General features: G+C 33.5%; 1 protein-coding gene across 1 annotated transcript in view; it reads left to right on the top strand.

The window, feature by feature from the left end:
- The window catches only part of LOC111046873, a 73779-nt gene extending 52740 nt beyond the window's left edge, over positions 1-21039 (top strand). Inside the window, exons 3-4 of the mRNA XM_039436019.1 lie at positions 12289-12456; positions 20836-21039. Coding sequence (XP_039291953.1) covers positions 12289-12456; positions 20836-21039 — 372 coding nt within the window. The remainder of the gene's footprint in view (positions 1-12288; positions 12457-20835) is intronic.
- The last annotated feature ends 325 nt before the right edge of the window (positions 21040-21364 follow it).

Raw genomic sequence — 21364 nt, 5'->3', positions numbered from 1 at the left:
ACTTGGCTTGATGTATTTAATTCCGACGTCAAATGTAAATATGATACTTTCAATAAAGCCTTCTCCCATTACTTTAATACATATTTTCCAAGAAAGTTAGAGAAACAGAATATTAACCAAAAGTCATGGATAACACCAGAGTTGAAAGTAGATAAGGAAGAACTCATCCATCAAACCAATAGTGCAAGATTATCCAAGGATAGAACAAGAAATATTAATCTTAGGGAAAGATCTAGGATATTAAGGGCAAAACTAATCCAAAGCAAAAAAAACTATTATGATAACAAAATAAAAAATTCCAAAAATGTTATAAAAGAGACTTGGAGAATAATAAACACGGAGGTTGGAAATAAAAATAAACTTTTCAAAAACCTAACTTTAAAAAGTGGAGAGCAGATTTGTTCTAATCCAAAGAAAATATGTGAACTTTTCTTGAATTACTTTTCGAAAGAGGAAATAGATATAGGAGACTCTCAAAACTCAACACAAAGTGATGGTTTTGCAAATGTCATTAATCAAGAATTTAGATTCAAAACTATTGATTACATGAAACTTGATAAAATTATCTCTAGTTTGAAATGTAAGTACAGTGCAGGATACGATGACGTACCAATCATCATCATTAAAAAGGCCAAAAAAGTTTTGTTGAAGCCACTGCTACATCTGATAAACTCTTCTCTTATTACCGGAATATTTCCTGAGCAGTTAAAAATTTCAAAAATTATCCCAGTACATAAAAAGAATGATGAAAATGATATTAACAATTACCGTCCGATTTCTCTATTACCAGCAATTTCCAAGATTTACGAACGTGTAGTTTCTGACCAGCTTCTTGAATATTTGGAGAAAAATGAACTTCTCGACTCCTTCCAGCACGGGTTCCGTAAAGGAAAATCAGTCAAGACAGCAGCAACAAAATTTATCGAATCTGTCATTGACTCGATAGATAACTCGGAAAAAGCAGTCGGGATATTTTTAGATCTCACACAGGCTTTTGATAGCATTTCGCACAGGATTTTGCTTGGTCGTCTTAAAACTTTAGGGGTGACAGGTGTATCTTACAAGTGGTTTGAATCATACATCATGAACAGGAAAATGTTTGTTCAAATAAGTCATATGAATCACAAGGGATTCAGGAATACCTTCAATTCAAAAATGAGAACAAGTAGGTGCGGTGTACCCCAAGGCTCAATTCTGGGACCAATTCTCTTTATCTGTTATCTGAAAGGTATACCATATCTCGAAGGCAATAGTGAGCTAGTTTTGTATGCTGATGACGCAAACCTAAAAATATCAGCCAAATCCCAGAATGAAATTGAGATAATAGCAGAATCAAACCTCTCCACTTTGGCAAAACATCTGATGAACAATAAATTAATAATTAATATGAGTAAAACGAACCTATTGACATTTACTACACAGCAGGTAAAAACATTTTTTCCTTCAATAAATTTGGACAACAAAGTCATTTCTCAGTCCACCTCTACCAAGTTCTTGGGATTAACAGTAGATCAAAACTTGAATTGGACAGAACATGTCACAAGGGTTTTGTCACGGGTATCGAGTGGATTATATGTTCTTAGAAAAATGTCTCCCTTTTGTAAAATAGAAACGCGGAAAATGATTTATTTTGCCTACATACACTCTATAATATCCTTTGGTATAAGTCTTTATGGATCTACTTCAAATCAGAACATGGATTCAATTCTCAAATCACAAAAACAAGCTATAAGAATAATTTTACACCTAGACCCCATAGCATCAGTTAAAGAACATTTCGCTCACTTGAATATAATGACAGTTTACAGTCTTTACATCTTTGAGACAATTATGTGTGTGAAAGAAAATCTTGGAAATATTTTGACGTTAGGACATAATCATAGGTACAGCACTAGAAACAGAGATAAACTTTTACATTTGCAAAGCCATAGACTTGAGTTCTACAAGAAGAAGCCCACATACATAGGAGCCAAGTTCTATAACAAGCTACCGACGCGAATCCAACAAGAGCTGAATCCCAATAAATTCAAATTGGAATTAAAGAGATATTTAACTGAAAGAGCTCTTTATAATATCGAAGAATATTTGAATAAATGAGATCAGATCCTTTGAGTTGAATTGTATTGTATGTTTGTATTGTTGTATTCTGTAGATGTTTTATTTGTGATGTATTTTATTTTTAATTGTATCTAATCAAAGATATATATTTTTGACACTATTCATTGTATACAATGTACAAACTTATGAATAAAGAAATTATGATATGATGATATGATATGATGATAATTATATAAAAGCGAAATGGCACTCACTCACTCACCAGCATAACTAAAAATCTACCGTATGTTCAGTTGGCCCTTTAGAGGCGCACTAAGAAATCTTTTGGCAATATTTTAACTCTAAGTTTTTAAGGGTTTAAAGTTCGTCTTTTAGCATGTATATTCTTCTTCTCCCAATCTCTTAATTATAATTGAAATTTCCATATCATATGCTACTATAGAACTATAATCTAGATAGAGTACCTCTTCGAAACAGTTGTTAACTGGCAACTAAATTAATAATTTTGTCAGGTTGGCATTAAGTTGAGTTGACTTTGTTAGATTGGCACCAAGTTGAAGATTTAAATGCATTTATCGCGGAAAAATTGGTTGGGCACTGCTACTTCAATCCTGGGAATAGTATATTACTAGCCGTCAGGCTCGCTTCGCTCGCCATATCCGTTTAGCCAGACGTTTAGTCTGAACCCCGACTGGATTGTTCTAACATATGATAAAAATGCAGGCGAGCGAAGCGAGCCTGCTGATCTCATTCTTGGACGATCCCCAGGGGGCGGAGCCCCCTGGCTAGACGGATATGGCAAGCGAAGCGAGCCTGACGGCTAGTACTCAATAAATGGATATTATGAATGAATGAAAAAATACAATAACATCTTATGTCGCCTGTATTCAAATCGAACTATTTCCATATTTTGTATGAGAACATGATTCATTTCCAAAATCACCAAGACATGCATATTCAAAAATACTCTCCTATTTACTACCCAGTTCAAACTATGTTTAGACTTCATTTCATCCTCTGTTTTCAAGCTGAAATCACAAACTTTACGATTCAGAAAGTTTACAGTTAGTAGTTTACTCTACAACATGAAACATCCGTTTCTTATAATCAACAATAACACCGTGAAACAGTTGCTTCTAAATTTTATTCAAGAAGAGTACTTACTGTCTTCACGCCTCCAAGAACTCTGTGATTACTCGTAACGCTAGTAGGCTAATATAGTATGAAGAATGTGTAACCTGTAACTATAAATTTTATTCAAGAATAGTTTACTTTATTCAGAATGTCTTCACGGCTGCAAGAACTCTCTGATTACTAGGCTAATATAGTATGAAGATTGTAGACCCTATAACATTCATATTACTATAGAGTAGGCAACTATGAATATATAGATTAATGTATTACTACAAACTAGCATATATATTATTTATACAGTATACTAGTAGTTCTGTGAACAGTAGACCTCACGCAGTATTCTCATCCATAATACTGATTGAAAATAAAGACCTTATGGAAATACAGCAATAGACTGGCTTCTCCACACATCTGTGTAATCACTTGTCAGCTGATTTATGATGAACAATTCTGTAGTCTGATTTTTACTCTAATATTGGCGTATGGAGGAGGCTCCTTTTTCCTTGTATATTATCCTTGAAATGGAAAATTTCCAAAAACCTTGTATAAACGTCGACGCGCAATAAAAAAAGGAACATACCTGTCAAATTTCATAAGAATCTATTACCGCGTTTCGCCGTAAATGCGCAACATATAAACATTTAAACATTAAGAGAAATGCCAAACCGTCGACTTGAATCTAAGGCTATGTACACATCGTAGCGTCGCACCGAGCGGTGCGACGCGCGTCCAAAATTCTGCAGTTGTACACATGCAAGCGTTTTATACGCGGCGTCCACCTCCAGTTTAGCAATGGAAGTTGAAGAGGTAACATGTATGTGGCTTGTGTATCGTAGATATAAAGCGAGAAAACGAAGGCAAAGAAACGTTTGCGTTCACCCTATTTTGACCAATAGATTAACGCATGGTGCTTTTGTGACACTTTACCCTAACTTGAGGAAATACAAACCCAAATTTTTTAACTATTTGCGAATGTCGATTTCATCTTTTGACGAGTTGTTGGAGATCGTAAAAGACGACTTGGCATCAAGTTCTTGTTCTGTTCTTGTAATCAGGACTCGCCATATCCCATATGACACGTCGACTTTTTACTTCTTCTATAAACAATTCTGTGTCAAAATTGTTCATTTCCATGGCTGCACACTGAACAGAGTTGCTGTAAAATCACTACGCAAAACAAGTAAATTGATCAAAACTGGCGTCCGACTGCTCTCATGTGTACAGTCCAACTGACTGTAGTGTACTGGGAACTGCGCTGTCGCCGCGCGGTTCAGGTTGAAAGTCTGGGCGGCGCAGTGCGCGGCGCGTCCACATTTGAGTGAGCTGTGCTTGTGGACGCTGCCATTAGCTCCATTGTATATCGCACCGCGCGGTCGGACGCGCGTCTCAAACCGCGCGGTGCGACGCTACCATGTGTACATGGCCTTAGACCTCACTTCGCTCGATCAATAATAGTACCTATAGTGAGGTCCACGTTATAATGGCATTGTTTGATTAGTAATGCTATCCTTGTCTATCATTCAACAAAGCGGATAACGCTATCTCTTTCTCGCTTTGCTATGTTGCCAGATCGTCTTTCAACAATGGTAGAATTAATAATTATTAACAAAATATTTCATCTTAATTATGAAATTATTGGAAAATATTATTTCTTGCTTAATAGAATATAATTGATTATTTTAAACGAGAATGAACAGTTAATATTACATCAATAAACCAGTATCAGCTACCGTCTATAGAAGGCATTGACAGGACAGAAGATCGGCAACGTTGTTCTTCTATCTTTCTCCACTGCCATTATAACGTGGACCTCAATATAGTCTTCCTTAATAAAATATGATTGATTATTTTAAACGAGAATGAACAGTGAATATTACATCAATAAACCTGTATCATCTACCGTCTATAGAAGGCATTGACAAGACAGAGGATCGTCAACGTTTTTCTCCTATCTTTCCCCTCTGCCATTATAACGTGGACCCCACTATAGTAAATTCTAAAGTTCTACTTTCTTTTTGAACAATTGAGTGTCCATATGGATTTAATTTAAATAATTTATTGTTTGGATGATTGGTTGTTGTAGCCTGCAATAGGGGAAAATTTGATTTTCATGAGACTTGAGAGCTTCTTCTCCTGAAAATTTTAGTCAATTAATAGGCTATAAAAGAAAATCCGCCACATACTATGCAGATAAAGTTATGAAATAGCTTCCCGTACTATCCAAATTTAGTGTAAGAGTGCTTTTCTCCTATATGTATCCATTCATCTATCAATCAACATTGAATAACAGAATAGAATGAACAGATCTAATAGAAACAATGCAGAAAGATGGAACAAGCATTTGCTTTAAGTGCTTCAATCCATAATTTCAAATAAACAGTCTATATGACCTTCCCGTTTTTTCATGGAAGAGGCCCGAGATCAATTGCTCTATTCATTGTTTTCTACAAATTAGAACCGATGATCAAAGACAAGCTATTTCTTTTGCCAGTCTGATAACTGAAAATAAGAGAAGGAAATGTATTGGTCTATGTTATTTGTCTGTTTTTTAGTCTATAATTGGAGATTAACATTTATAATACAGTATCATAGGATCTTCTTAATAGTTTAGAGAAACAGGTTCAAGATCAATTCAACAATCCAATTCAATGCGCTTTTAAACTAAAACCAGTAACTAAAATTAAGTTTTCTCCTTTGTCACTCTGATAACTGAAAATGGAAGGAGAAAAGATATTGGAGGTTAACGTTCATAATACCATGGGACCTCTATGATTTTGTATGGAACAGTTCCAAGATTAATTCAACAGCCCCATTTTTATAAACTAATATCAGTTTGTTTATGTTTTTGTTTTGAAGGGACGGATTCAAAGAACCAAAGGTTCGAAGAACCCCACACATCAACCGAAGCTTATTGTGTGTCCCAAAGTATGTTAGTTAGGCAAACCAACTCCTAGTTGATGTTAACAACTATAGTCAAGTATTTTTGTCGTCAGTTTGATAACTGAAAAAAGAGGAGAAAATGTCTGAGAGGTTGCCGTTCATAATTGAATAGCACCTCCACAAATCTTCATTAAACAGGTTGAAGATCAATTATTCAACAGCCACTGTCTCATAAAATTATAACAGTAACAACTATAGTCAAGATATTTCTTTGTTAGTCTGATAACTGAAAAAAAGGGGAGAAAATGTATGAGAGAGATCGACGGTCATTGATCTGTTTTTGTCAGTTGGAAAGTGAAATTTGAGAACATGTTTGGCAGGAGAGGTGAAAGAACCTGTAAACAGGAAGAACAGCTAGTGGACACAGTGATCAGATATAAAGCATTCTGAAACGAGATGGTGCAGAAAAGAGGTGGGAGATGGAGTTAAGAAGAGAGTGTGACTGAGATAAGAGAGTGAGAATGGGAGAGGGAGAGAGAAGAGAGATGGTGTGAAAGAGAGAGTGTGTGAGAACTAGAGAGGATTGATTGATTGAGTACTTTATTTATGTAGATTACAATATATACAATAGCTTACAATACAACAAAATTATAGATGAATTACATAATTGACCGAGCGAAGTGAGGTTCAAGATTCAAGTCGACGGTTTGGCATTTCTCTTAATGTTTAAATGTTTATATGTTGCGCATTTACGGCGAAAAGCGGTAATAGATTTTCATGAAATTTGACAGGTATGTTCCTTTTTTGCGCGTCGACGTATAAACAAGGTTTTTGGAAATTCTGCATTTCAAGGATAATTGACCAAGTGAAGTGAGGTCTAAGATTCAAGTCGACGGTTTGGCATTTCTCTTAATGTTTAAATGTTTATATGTTGCGCATTTACGGCGAAACGCGGTAATAGATGAAATTTGACAGGTATGTTCCTTTTTTAATTGCGCGTCGACGTATATACAAGGTTTTTGGAAATTTTTCATTTCAAGGATAATATAAAAGGAAAAAGGAGCCTTCTTTATACGACAATATTAGATTAAAAATCAGACTATAGAATTATTCATCATAAATCAGCTGACAAGTGATTACACAGATGTGTGGAGAAGCCAGTTTATTGCTGTATTTCCATAAGATCTATAGTTTCAATCAGGTACTTGTGGATGAGAATACTGCGTGAGGTCTACTGTTCACAGAACTACTAGTATAGACTAAGAAAATTATAATTATTATTAAACTGTATATGATATGAAAAAAGCTATTTGTAATAATTATAGATAAAATAAATAATATTGTTATGCATCTACATAAATTGGCGGAGCTTTAGACATATCAATAATGTCCATTCTTCGGAAAATATTCGATGTATCCTTCCCACTAACTCTACCGAAAGGAGAGAGTGAGAGAGAGAATAAGTGAAGAGTGAAAGAAGAGAGAGACAGTGAGAGAGCGAGAGAAACAGAGAGATAGTGGGAGAGTGACTGAGAGATTTGAGAGATTGAGAGACTGGATGTCTATGTCTGACGTTTCCAACTGTATATTCTGTATACTTGAAGGAATAAACTTTATTATTATTATTAATGGAGAGTTTGTGGACCCTTTTCTAGTAGAAGCCTGCTAGAAAAATAGTGGTCTCATGAAAATTGTAAATAAAAACATTTTTTACTTGTCTAAACTAGTCTAAACTTCCACTAAAGTTGAATTTACAATACTTTAAAATTTAAGCTGGTAAGAAATTTAACGCGAAAAACTGAATAATTTTGAGTTTCCTACAATTATTGAAATGAATGTTAAATTCACACTACTTAGACGAGGAGTAACAACAACTGCTAATGTATTTTAGGGTCCTTAATTAAGCGCACTTTTTATTTTCAAGTTCACTTTTACACACAAAGCATGCAGAATTTTCATCAAAAAAATTTTTAGTTACTATAATCTTATTCTACATAACTTACTGAACATTTTGATTAACAATTTTATAGACTTATCTTCGAGTATGTGAAAGTTATGAATTTTTCAATACTAGAAACTTTACGGCCAGTTTCACGCATATTGCAAATTTCAGTAATGAATTTTCAAAAATTCATTTCTAACGTTAGAAGGATGAATCTAGTGCTGAATTATTCAGAATTTTGTGTTCTATCAAGATAAAATAAAAAAACAATAATATCCATGACTTGACTTTTGGAGTGCCCCTGGGTTTCATAGCAAAAAAAAATGTATAAAAATTCTGTATAAGGTACCTGCATAGATCCGTCTAGGCTACAACTTTACAAGGAATCACCATAGAGAAAAAATAGCACGAACTACTAGGACTATCAGCTTGAGTTAACATTAAACATTGGAACATAAACTCCCTATACCATGGGATATCTTCTTATACTATCACCATAGAGAAACAATAGCGTAAGTAGATATCCCATGGTATGTGATATATGTTTATTGATATATGTGTTTATGTCGTAAATTTTTGTGTTATCTCAAGCCGATTACTGTCGATTATTGTCTATTATTACTGTTTTGTTGGGGTGAGAGTGTATAAACGGCACAATATGAGAGACTAACAGTGTCACACAGCTTCAAGGGAAAGAACTATGTGCACTATCGGCTTGAGATAACAGTAAAAGTTACGACATAAACTCCCTATACCATGGGATATCTACTTACGCTATTGTTTCTCTATGCTATCACTTTTAGTTGACTGCACTATTTAATTGAGGACTCAAATTCAAATACACTAGAAAATATGTAGATTAAATATTATGAAACCCTTCTAAAATCGGTATAATAGTATCTATATTATGTAGGTTCCAATAGAAAGTTTCTATAATTTCAGTTGACTATACGATGAAATTGAGGACTCGAATTCAAATAGACTAGAAAATATGTAGATTAAATATTATGACATTCTTCGAACATCGGTATTATGAGATTTATATTATGTAGGTTCCAATAGAAAGTTCCTAAACTAAGTTGGGTTTGTAAAAAAGTTACAAAACGAAGTTGGGATAACCCTATATGACTGAGAATTCCATTTAAGGCCATCGAAGGATTGTTCGGGCTTTGAAACTCTCCGAAAAATAAGTTGCACCACCAAATAGCCCAGGCTACCCACATACATCTGGTTCAAACTGGTTCCTCCTTCTGTCGAATATTTTAAACCAGTAAACTCCTCTAGATAATAATAAAAGATATGTTGGAAAAAGTTTCATCGACAAAGAAACCTAGTACAGCTAACAGTAGAGAATAGTATATATTATATTAATAAACAGCTTTTGTTTCAAACCTATAAAGAGGTCCACGTTAAAATGGAAGTATTTAGGTGCGTACAGATTTACGCGCCGCGAACATGAGCAATTCACTTTCAATCAGCTGATGCCAAGCTTTTTATATCTGTATCTTACCGTTTCTGTACAAATACAGATATATAATCAGCTGATTAAAAGTGAATTGACCATGTTCGCGGCGCGTATATCTATACGCACCTTTTGATTAACATTGGTGTTGCTATCCTTGTCTATCATTCAACAAAACAGATAGTGCTTTCTTTTCTAGCTCCTGAACGTTGCCAGGTAGTTTTTTGACAATGTAGAAATATGAACAATTAACAAAATATTGTATCTCAATTATGCAAATTTATCATTTAATAATTGAAAAATATTTTTTCTTTACAAATAAAATAAAACTATTGATTATTCTAAACAAGAATGAACAGTTAATATTACATCAGATATACCGGTATCAGCCATCCTCTATGGAAGGTAGTCACAAGGCAAAGAATCGGCAACGATGTTCTCCTATCTTTCTCCACTGCCATTATAACGTGGACCTCACTATAGCTTCCGTGTATTTCAAAAACCGCTAATTTTGGGTGTATCTTTGGCGTTATTCCTTCTAACACAACATTATTACACCCTAGCTCAGCTTCTGTACTAAATTTGAACAATTTCTGTTCATTTGTTCTCGATAAAGCTGAGAAAACGCTAAAAAACGCTGGAAAAACGCAGATTTTGGGCGTATCTTTGGAATTTTTTCCAAATCCGTTCTTAGTGCGCCTCTAAAGGGCCAACTGAACATACCTACCAAATTTGAACGTTTTTGGTCCGGTAGATTTTTAGTTCTGCGAGTGAGTGAGTCAGTCAGTCAGTGAGTGAGTGAGTGCCATTTCGCTTTTATATATCTATATATAGATATAGATATAGATAATAAGAAATTATTAAATGACATAATCACGTTTCACATAGACAGACCATGCTACAACAAATTCTACAATAATTATACTAATTCTACAATCCTACCATGTGAATGTAAATAAGATGTACAATATAGTGATACAGACAAGGAAGACAAACGAACGGTAGGAAAGATAACAAAAGGAGAGGAAAACAATTTTTCTCTGAATTTTTAGACATCCTTTCACAAAAAACCGCACGTCTTTTACACTACTATTGACACAGTTTCCCTGCTATTCGGTGTTTTCTCATGCCTGGTTTTCACTCTATCATTACGCAATTTCCTTGTTGAGTGACTCTCCATACTCCCACACTCCCAAAACACGATTGCCATCTGTTAACTTGCAACTATCCTGTCATGGCAGGTTCCTGCCGGAAATATTATCTTTAATTGTTCATCTTATTCTATTATATTTCCTCTCCTTTGCGTGTACTTTGATCATATACGAGTTGCCCCCACAAAGAGGTTTACACGTTTGATTTTATATTAAGGTGCGTACAGATTAACGCGCCGCGAACCTGAGCAATTCACTTTTAATCAGCTGATTATATCTGTATTTTTACAGAAACGGTAAGATACAGATATAAAAAGCTTGGCATCAGCTGATTAAAAGTGAATTGCTCATGTTCGCGGCGCGTATATCTGTACGCACCTTTACATGTCCATTCATGCGCCGAATTTTTTTCAATTTTAAACAGTTTACAAAGTAGGTTCTGAAAATATTCTGGGAAATTTTCAATTCCCTAACCTTCGTAGAAACAAAATGGCGGCATATTGAAAAACGATTCTTTAAGAACATTGAGAAGGTGTTATTGGTTTCATAAAATATTTTTATTGTTGTATTTTAGGGCAATATGACTTTCAAATAAAAAAACCTTGAAGTCCAAAATTATTCAAATTGAAATCCCCCCACAACAAGACTCTGATAACAGCACTCAAGAAATATACGAATCATTTCTTATTGGTAAAATTTCCAATATGCCGCCATTTTGTTTCTACGAAGAACGAAGGTTAGGGAGCTGAAATTTCCCCAGAATATTTTCAGAACCTAATTTGTAAATTGTGTAAAATTTTAAAAAGTTCGGTACATGAATGGGCACGTAATATAAAATTAGACGTGTAAACCACTTCGTGGGACACCGTATATATCCTATATGTGGTCAAAGGTGTATAGTATATTATCTTGTCCATGTGTATTCATCTTTATGAAGCATCTTTCCTCCCCTTTGCTATTTATAGTCCATGCTGTTTTGTTATGTGTATTAGGTACCTCACAAACAACTGCTACTGTTGTAGAAAAAATCCCAATCAAATAATTGTAAACTATTATTACAGTAGATATTTATTGTTTTTGAAGAGAAATTGTGGGATTTCTCCATAATGAAATGAGACTTCAGTCTCATACTAACTAATGTTAGTATGTTTGTATATTGGTACTAATGTTAGTATGCGGTTCCTCTCGTACTGAGCAGGATTACTATCGGATTAATATCATGAAATTTATAATCCACTCGACAGCTGATTTATGATGAATAAATTCTATAGTATGTCTTTTACTCTAATATTGGCGTATGAAGGAGGCTCCTTTTCCTTTTATATTATCCTTGAAATTCAAATTTCCAAAAACCCTGTATATACGTCGACGCGCAGTTTAAAAAGGAGCATACCTGTCAAAAATTTCATGAAAATCTATTACCGCGTTTCGCCGTGAATGCGCAACATGTAAACATATAAACATATAAACATGAAGAGATATGCAAAACCGTCGACTTGAATCTTAGACCTCACTTCGCTCGGTCAATACAGTGGTTGATACTTCTAATTTCAGCATGGGAAATGGAACTATTAAACTTGAGTCAATATTTTTGTGATTTTTACTTGATATTTATTGAATATCTTATGAATTTAATAAGTTTCTCTTGTATTTTGTTTCAGATTCTTGGCATATTCTGTATGATCTTCGCTTCGCCGGCAATTCTGGCGGGTACCCACTGGTTTCTGTTCGTGGTGGTCACCAGCTTCATAGCGACTCTGATCTGGATGTCCGTCTACTTCCTCGGAGTACGGGAGGCCCTCCAGTTACCTATCAACTGGATACTTACTGTAAGATTTGTTTTAAATTTGATTTTGAATAATCTATTATTTGAATAAAAATATAGTCTTTGAATAGAATTAATCTAGTCTTTGAATGAATAAAAATAAATTGAAATTGAATCATTAAGGCAGGAGTGAAAGTAAACTATGTTTACTAATAAATGTATAAATCTATATATATAAAAGCGAAATGGCACTCACTCACTGACTGACTGACTCACTCACTCACTCACTCGCAGAACTAAAAATCTACCGGACCAAAAACGTTCGAATTTGGTAGGTATGTTCAGTTGGCCCTTCAGAGGCGCACTAAGAAATCTTTTGGCAATATTTTAACTCTAAGGGTGGTTTTCAAGGGTTTAAAGTTCGTCTTTTAGCGTGTATATTCTTCTTATTCTCTTAATTATAATTGAAAAAAGGCCATACCATATGTTAATATAGAACTATAATCTAGAGAGAGTACCTCTTCGAAACAGTTGTTAACTGGTAACTAAATTAATAATTTTGTCAGGTTGGCATTAAGTTGAGTAAACTTGGTTAGGTTGGCACCAAGTTGAAGATTGAAATGCATTTATCGCGGAAAAATTGATTGGGCACTGCTACTTCAATCAGAGCTATTCCTGGCAATATTATATTACTAGCCGTCAGGCTCGCTTCACTCGCCATATCCGTTGAGCCAGATTCTTAGTCTGGACCCCCGACTGGATCGTCCTAACATTTGATAAAAATGCTCAAATGAAAAATGCAGGCGAGCGAAGTGAGCCTGCTGATCCCATTCTTGGACGATCCAGTCGGGGGTCCAGGTGGCGGAGCCCCCTGGCTAGACGGATATGGCGAGCGAAGCGAGCCTGACGGCTAATATTAAAATAATCTATTCTTTGAAAAAAATATAGTCTTTGAATAGAATTAATCTAGTCTTTGAATGAATAAAAATAAATTGAGTTTGAATCATTAAGTCAGGGGATAAGACCCTCCCCCCATACCCTGTAGGCAAAAACGCACCCCCCTCCCCAAAGTCAGTACTAACCGCCCCACAAATGAGACGCCCTCATAAAACTTGGTCGCCACTTCATATTTTCAAACACTGTTGACCTTTTTTTGAGAAAAATTGTTTTTTGATTGTTCAAATCGATGCATGAGAGTGTCCTTTCGAAGGGTAGGAAATTTATGCCAGTAAAGTACTGTTTGAAAATCAAAGAACTAAGCTCTATGAAACTAGAACTAAAGTGCTATAGAACTACAAAGCCGGACACTTGCCTATTGGTGAATTCATGCAGCTATACGTCTCTATTTATATCACTACAGACCATTCCAAAGCTGGAATAGTATATTATTATTTTTTACCCTCAATATAATACTATATTGGTCTAAAACTGGGTTCTTGACGACATCATCCTCAGTATATAACAACCATCTGTACAACTCATATATACATTTGTGTAACTTATGTAGGATTACAACTGTCCTCATCAGGGGAACTTGTACAGTTTAAATAGTATACAGGTAAACTATAATTTTATTTCATATTTATATTTTATTTATTTGTGGTTACAATTTCAGATCATATTATGAATATGATTAGGATAGAACAACAGGCTTGGCCCAAAACTATTCTATTCCCAAATTTTGATAATGAATAACACTTTTAAAAACATGAAGTAGGCCTATCATTTTATTTAAAACAATGGCCTACTATGGCCATTTTAAAGATTAAATGCAAGAATAAACAAGTTAAATGAAAAAGACTAAGAAATTGTCAAAAAAAAAACAGATTTATTTATACTTAGAAAGACCGGTTTCGGTTATTAAATCATTGTCAATCTCTGATAAACTCAGAGTTTATCAATAAATCTGTAGTTTTTTGACAATTTCTTAGTCTTTTTCATTTAATATGAATAATTACCATAATATCAACTTCTCAACTACACAAAAATCTGGTGTGGTACACTCACACAACTTTCCTTGCTCATATTTGAAACTACGATCAGACTTTTGTATATGTGTATATATAATTGAGTACTTTTTCCTTTGTGTAAATTGTGAAATTCGATGATTTTTTTAGTCGTCATTTTTTTAAAGTCATCAAAACAGCTGTTCTACAGATGAAATATCTCTGTTCTTTTTATGAACTGCTCTACCTACCTACCTCATGCACGAGAAGGAGGTTACAAAGTCCATTTCTCAAGGATGGGGTGGACCCCCCATTAGTTTTCCAGAAAGGAGACTCATGCCAGTTAATAGAGCTGATAAATAACTATACAGAGTATGAATTTGAAAAAAATCGGTCAAGTTATTTTGAGAAAATCGTGAAAAACATGGTTTTTTAGTAATTATCCGCCATTTTTCTCAAGTATATTACGGAGCTCCTGCAATTTTCTCAGAAATGAGACTCATGTCAGTTGATAGGGCTTATAAATAGCTATCCATGGTATAAATTTAAAGAAAATCGTTTGAGCCGTTTTCGAGAAAACCGTGAATAACATGGTTTTTTAGTGATTATCCGCCATTTTTCACAAGAATATTACGGAGCTCCTGCAATTTTCCCAGAAATGAGACTCATGTCAGTTGATAGGGCTTACGAATAGCTCCATGGTATAAATTTGAAGAAAATCGTTAGAGCCGTTTTTTGAGAAAACCGTGAAAACATGGTTTTTTAGTAATTATCCGCCATTTTTTCCGTCATTTTGAATTCAATTTTATTGAATTTCTTATTGTCAGATCCTCATGGTATAAGGACCTTAAGTTCAAAATTTCAAGTCAATCGGTTGATTAGGAATGGAGTTATCGTGTTCACAGACATACACACATACACACACACACACAGACCAACACCCAAAAATCATGTTTTTGGACTCAGGGGACCTTGAAACGTATAGAAAACTTGAAATTAGGGTACCTTAATTTTTTTTGGAAAGCAATACTTTCCTTACCTATGGTAGTAGGGCAAGGAAAGTAAAAAGTGAATAAACAAGTTGATATTAGATAATGTATGTTCATTATGTAATGATGTAATAATAATTACATAAACTATGTTTACCAATGTATAAATTAATACATATAATCACAGATCTAACCAGATCATCACAGATCTGTTTACTTAGTCTATGATATCATACAGGACTGGACTGGATCTAGGTTCTTGGTTCATGAACTATACACAGTAGGCTATATGTATGTATTCAACTCTCATGAATGTGTTCATTTGTGCATATAGATCTAAAAATGGACTTTAGGAGACTGACTTCAACTGGAACTATCTACTACTGTATAAATAGTATACATTTACTAAACCGTACTGGACTTGACCAACGATCTATATAATACTAAGTATATATAGTATATATAGATCGTTGGACTTGTTGAGTTGTGCTGAAGAGACCCGTTGCAAGGAAGCTGGACTTAGTTGCGAGGTCATTGACCCCTGCCGTCGGAAGTGTGTTAAGAGTGCGTGAGTTTAGGTGCTTATACGCATGCGCACATGTGCCTAAGTGCGTGCTTGGAATATTATGCAACGCACAATGTGCACAAGCTTTACAAACAAGCACTATTATTATTAAATGGAAGCATCAGTTAGCAATTTGAGTGTGATTATGTTGTGCAGTCGAGTGTGGTACCTATGCTCCTGTCGCAGAATTGAAAAGGATATAATTTGATTAGGATGAAGCAAGATTTGTTGGTCGATGATGTGTTTGATGTGGTGTATTTGTTCTAAAGCTGGGATTACATCAAAGTTATTAAGAAAATGTTAATAACTTAATCCTTATAGATTCTAAGAATCTAATAGAATCTATAAGAAGGAAAAATAATATTTTTTTAATAACTTTGGTGTAAACGCAGCTATAAGTTGCTTTAAGCTGCGTTTACATCTAAGTTATCAACAAAATGTTTTTTTCGCCCTTATAGGTCCTATTATATTGAACGGAACTTGACAAACATATATGTTCATCATGTGTATGATAAGTTATGTTCAATCTAATAGAATCTATAAGGATTAAGTTTTTAACATTTTGTTAATAACTTTGGTGTAAACGCAACTCTAACTGATGTAAACAATAAAGCTTGATTGAAGCTTTATGATGAAATTTTTAGATTTTTAAATTGATTATGATGAAAAATTTTGGGAGATCCTATAATCGATGATAGGAACCTGTAATAGAATGATATTTATAGGCTTCCAAACCCAAAATTGTATAAGAATTTAATGTAATCGAATCATGCTATTAGATTGTGAATGTTTATACTATTGGATTATTCAGATATTAGAATTCTAAATTATTAAAATAATGATCAATAATATATCAAAATATTCAATGAAGATAGAAAAGGATAGTGCTAACTGCTTTTTTTGAATGATAGACAAGGATAGGTCTAGACAACGATTGAAACACCAATGGTACTTATCAAATATTATATATAACTCACTATATAATTATCATACATATTACCATACTACACAATTAAGGCTGTGCAAAGGCTAAAAATAAACTTTTTACTCGTGATATTTTTCAAAGTTTTTCGATTTGTAAATCATCAAGCTATCAAAATGAAAAATTTTTCTCAGGAAAACATTTTTTTTATAATCATTACTTTTTGTGATATGAGCGCCTAAAGTTTACATTTTTGGGACAGAACATTTCAAATTCGGTAAGAGATAAATATTAAAAATATCTATATTAAATAAGTATTTCTGAAAATATCAATTTCTAAGATAGTTATTCAATTTACTAAAAATAACCTAAAGTTTAAATTTTTGGGACAGAACATTTCAAATTCGGTAAGAGATAAATATTGAAAATATCTATATCAGATAAATATAAATATTTCTGAAAGTATCAATTTTTAAGATAGTTATTCAATTTACTAAAAATAACCAAAAATAACTTTTAGTTGAGCTATTTTTGGTAAATTGAATAACTTTTCCAAAAATTGATATTTTCAGAAAGTTTTGTTTTACTAGATCAACAATAAAATTAAGAAATACTTTTGATGATCCTCTAAATCTCATGGATTTATATCGTACCGAATTTGAAATGTTCTGTCCCAAAAATTCAAACTTCAGTCGCTCATATCTCAAAAAGTAATGATCAGAAAAAAAATATTTTCCTGAGAAAACTTTTTCATTTTGATAGCTTGATGATATACAAATCGAAAAACTTTGAAAAATATCACGAGTAAAAAGTTTATTTTTAGCCTTTGCACAGCCTTAAGATACTTTTGATGATCATCAGTATTATCAATGTTATTTAACTCAAAGTAGGCTATCACTTTCCTTCGAATAACTAAGTCTCTAAAACGGCAGTGAATCATCCACAATTTCTCCTCGTGTGGGCTGGTCTTAATTTCAGTATTCTGTGATCTTTTGACCTTTTAATTTCACCATATTAACATACATCTGTCATATGCTGTTAGCTCCAAATCTCGTTCAGTCGACGACAGCAATTATTGCAAACCAATGGTGTCATGATGTCATATTTATTACAGCTAGCATTTTTGCATAATAGGAACATGAATTGTAATTATATTAGCTTAGAATTAATGTAGGGTCCGTTGGCACAGTGTGAGTTGAAACCGAATCGGAAGAGCTAGTGTTCAGAATATATATTATTACATGAATTGGAGGTATTTATTTATTTATTTATTTATCCTTGGATACAATCACAAATCATATAAATATGATTAGGAAGAAGCAACAGGCCCTTATAACGTACCTTGTATGAGCACTTGTTTCAAGTGTTAGTGTTTTGTTTCAATGTGGGAATTAGTGAAGAATTGGAAAGTCGTAAATCAAATCAAATCATTCTTTATTGTTTTAAAAGTAAAACATTACAATAATGTTAAAAACAAACGTCATATAAGTTAAAAGAAAGTCAGTTATACAAAAGTCCAGAATTATACAAAAGAAATAAAGACGTCAAATTCCTAATAGCCTAGCTAGTCAAAGCAATCTTAAAATATAATATAACATTCAAGAACATCATATTTGTCAATAGTGATAACAATCTCAAGCAGGTACCTCATTGAATTATGAAAAAATTTTCATTGACTCCAATCTATTTCGAAATGTTCATCAACAGAATACAAACATTTCTTTATTAATATTTCTTTCATCATGCTCTTAAATTTATTCGGAGGCAGCAATTTGAAATTATCTGGAGTTATTTAATTTTACAGACATGAAGTGAACATTTTTTTGAGATTTTGTGTCAGTTTACTGCGCAATTCTAAGTTTGTGTTTATTTCTTGTGTTAAAATTGTGAAAATTACTGTTTATATTATACTTTTCCAAATTACTATGCACAGAACATACAACATATTAAACATACAATGAGGGTAGTGACAAAATTTTTAAATTTATAAAGAGAGGTTTACATTGTGTATTAAATGGAACATTGCTGATTATCCTTACAACCTTTTTTTTGTAGAACAAAAATAGATTTCGCTTTTACACTATTCCCCCAAAAATAACACCATAAGTGAGGAGACTTTGAAAATGAGCAAAATATACATTAAGCAGGATGGATGTACTCACTGTCACACTAAGTCTGCGAATCATGTAGGAACCTTTTGCTAATCTACCAGATGAGTAATCTAAATGCGCATCCCAAGACAAGTTTTCATCTAAATAGATACCCAAGAATTTAAGGGAATGCTCCCTTAACTCCCTAGTGAATCTAAAACTAATATCAGTGGTTTTACTCTTATTAAGTGGTAGATTGTTTGCTGCACACCAGTCATTTATAATTAAATCACCTGAGTTCGTCTCTCTTTCCAGCTCAATTTTGGACTGACAATTAATTTTTAAACCCAAGTCGTCAGCAAAAAGGTAGCCATCAATATGGATGCTATCAATATTACATGGTAGGTCATTAATGTAGACATTGAATAAAATCGGTCCAAGAATGAAACCTTGAGGTACTCCTTGTTTAACCCATCTATCATTCGACAAGTTTCCATTCTTACAAACAAACTGTTTTCTACCGCTCAAGTATGATATTATAAGCTTAACAGCACTAGGAGCAAAACCATAATAATGGAGTTTTTTCCCTAAAATATGATGCTGCACTGTATCGAAGGCCTTAGAAATATCATATGATCTGAAGCTTACAGAATTACCTTTATCCAAATTGTCAATTACCCCATTAACCACATTTATTACAGGAAGGTGAGTACTTCTACCAGGACGAAAACCGAACTGTTCGTCTGTAAAAATTCCATTGTTCTCAAAATATTCAGACATTTGTTCATGCATAATCATCTCATATGCCTTGGAGAAGATAGGTACAATAGATATAGGTCTAAAATTATTTATATCCTTTTTTGAACCTTTTTTATGCATGGGTAAAACCTTAACATTTTTCAGATCTTTTGGAAAAGTACTTTTGGTAATTATAAATTCATTAAACAAATGAGCCAATACCTCGCAAATATTTACAGCAGCAAGTTTCAAAATCATTGATTTAAATCCATAAATATCTAAACACATACTATTATTTAACTTTGAAATCACATTATACATTTTCTCCACTGTTACTGGCCTGAAAGAAAAACTTAAACTAGGTTGCTCTATTTATCTCTTTCCTGTATAGGGCTACTTGTAATATAAAAAAAAAATCTCAGTATTTCATAAGTATTTCTCAGTAATTCATATGAATTCATATCACTTGAAAATGGCATAAATGACCGAAACATGTTGTGATAAAATATTTTAAAAAAAGGGTTCTGAGATTTTTATTATCTTTATATTTAGGTTGTTCTAGTCTACTCAAATAAAAAGTGGTATCATTAACACTTTCAGGAATATTCATGCTGATTTGGGAAACGTGATCAACAAAGAAGTTATTAAAATCTTCAGAAGACATGTCATTACTTAATATATTGCACCACAGTTATGATTGGTTAGACTATTTACAATTTTCCACATGGATTTACTCTTGTTCAGAGAGCTACTAATTATATTATTGTAATAATTGATTCTAGTACTCTTTGTTTCTCTTCTATAACTTATGTCTTTCTAAATTCCTTGTAAGCATTAAGAATTTCAGTCATTTCAAAAGTCTTATATAGATTATACAGTTGAACACAGTGATCCTTCAATTTTCCTAAATTATTGGTATACCACTTATTAAATTTATTTTAAATAACCTTTATTTGGACAATTTATTTTATGAAATTGGAATGAAAAGAAGTTTTGGACTGTAGTCTGTTTCTTTGTCTTCAAGTTGATTGTAAATGATAAATAACATTGAGGAAGGAAAATTTGAAACAAAATACCTTGAAACTTTTCCATGCTATTATTTTATTAAAAATTCTCATTTTGTATCACAGAAACTTATATTTATTCTGTTTTTGTTGACAGTAATTTTTTATTGTTGTGTTTTGTGTTGATAGGAGTTCCTGAATACCGTAGTGGTGGCCATTCTATACTTCACAGCTTTTGTCATCCAGCTGACGGCTTGGTCTCCCAACTACCAACCTCAGTTCCGCAACCCCAACATCACTGCAGGGGTAAGAAAACGATTTCGAAAATTCTGTCGTCTTCTGATTAACATGATTTCTTCATTCTTTTATTCGATTTCCCAACTATATCATTGATAAGCAACTGGTAGAGAATAAGAATTAGAGTCAAGCCACACGAAGCGTTTTTCAGTACGGTCGACAGGGTAGGAAGCTCTCAGATTGACTGATTTATCAGCTGATCCTCGTACGCCAACCCAATCAGTCAATCAGAGAGCTTCCTACATTAGAGCCAAGCCACACAAAGCGTTTTTCAGGCGTTTTCAGGCGAGTCGGCAGGGTAGGAACCTCTCCGATTGACTGATGTATCAGCTGATCCTCGTTCGCCAACCCAATCAGTCAATCAGAGAGCTTCCTACCCTGTCGACTCGTCTGAAAACGCCTGAAAAAACGCTTTGTGTGG

Source organism: Nilaparvata lugens, chromosome 10 (assembly GCF_014356525.2).
Source record: "Nilaparvata lugens isolate BPH chromosome 10, ASM1435652v1, whole genome shotgun sequence".
NCBI lineage: Eukaryota > Metazoa > Arthropoda > Insecta > Hemiptera > Delphacidae > Nilaparvata > Nilaparvata lugens.
The sequence above is the reverse complement of the archived record's forward strand: the minus strand, read 5'-3'. Positions and strand labels throughout refer to the sequence as shown.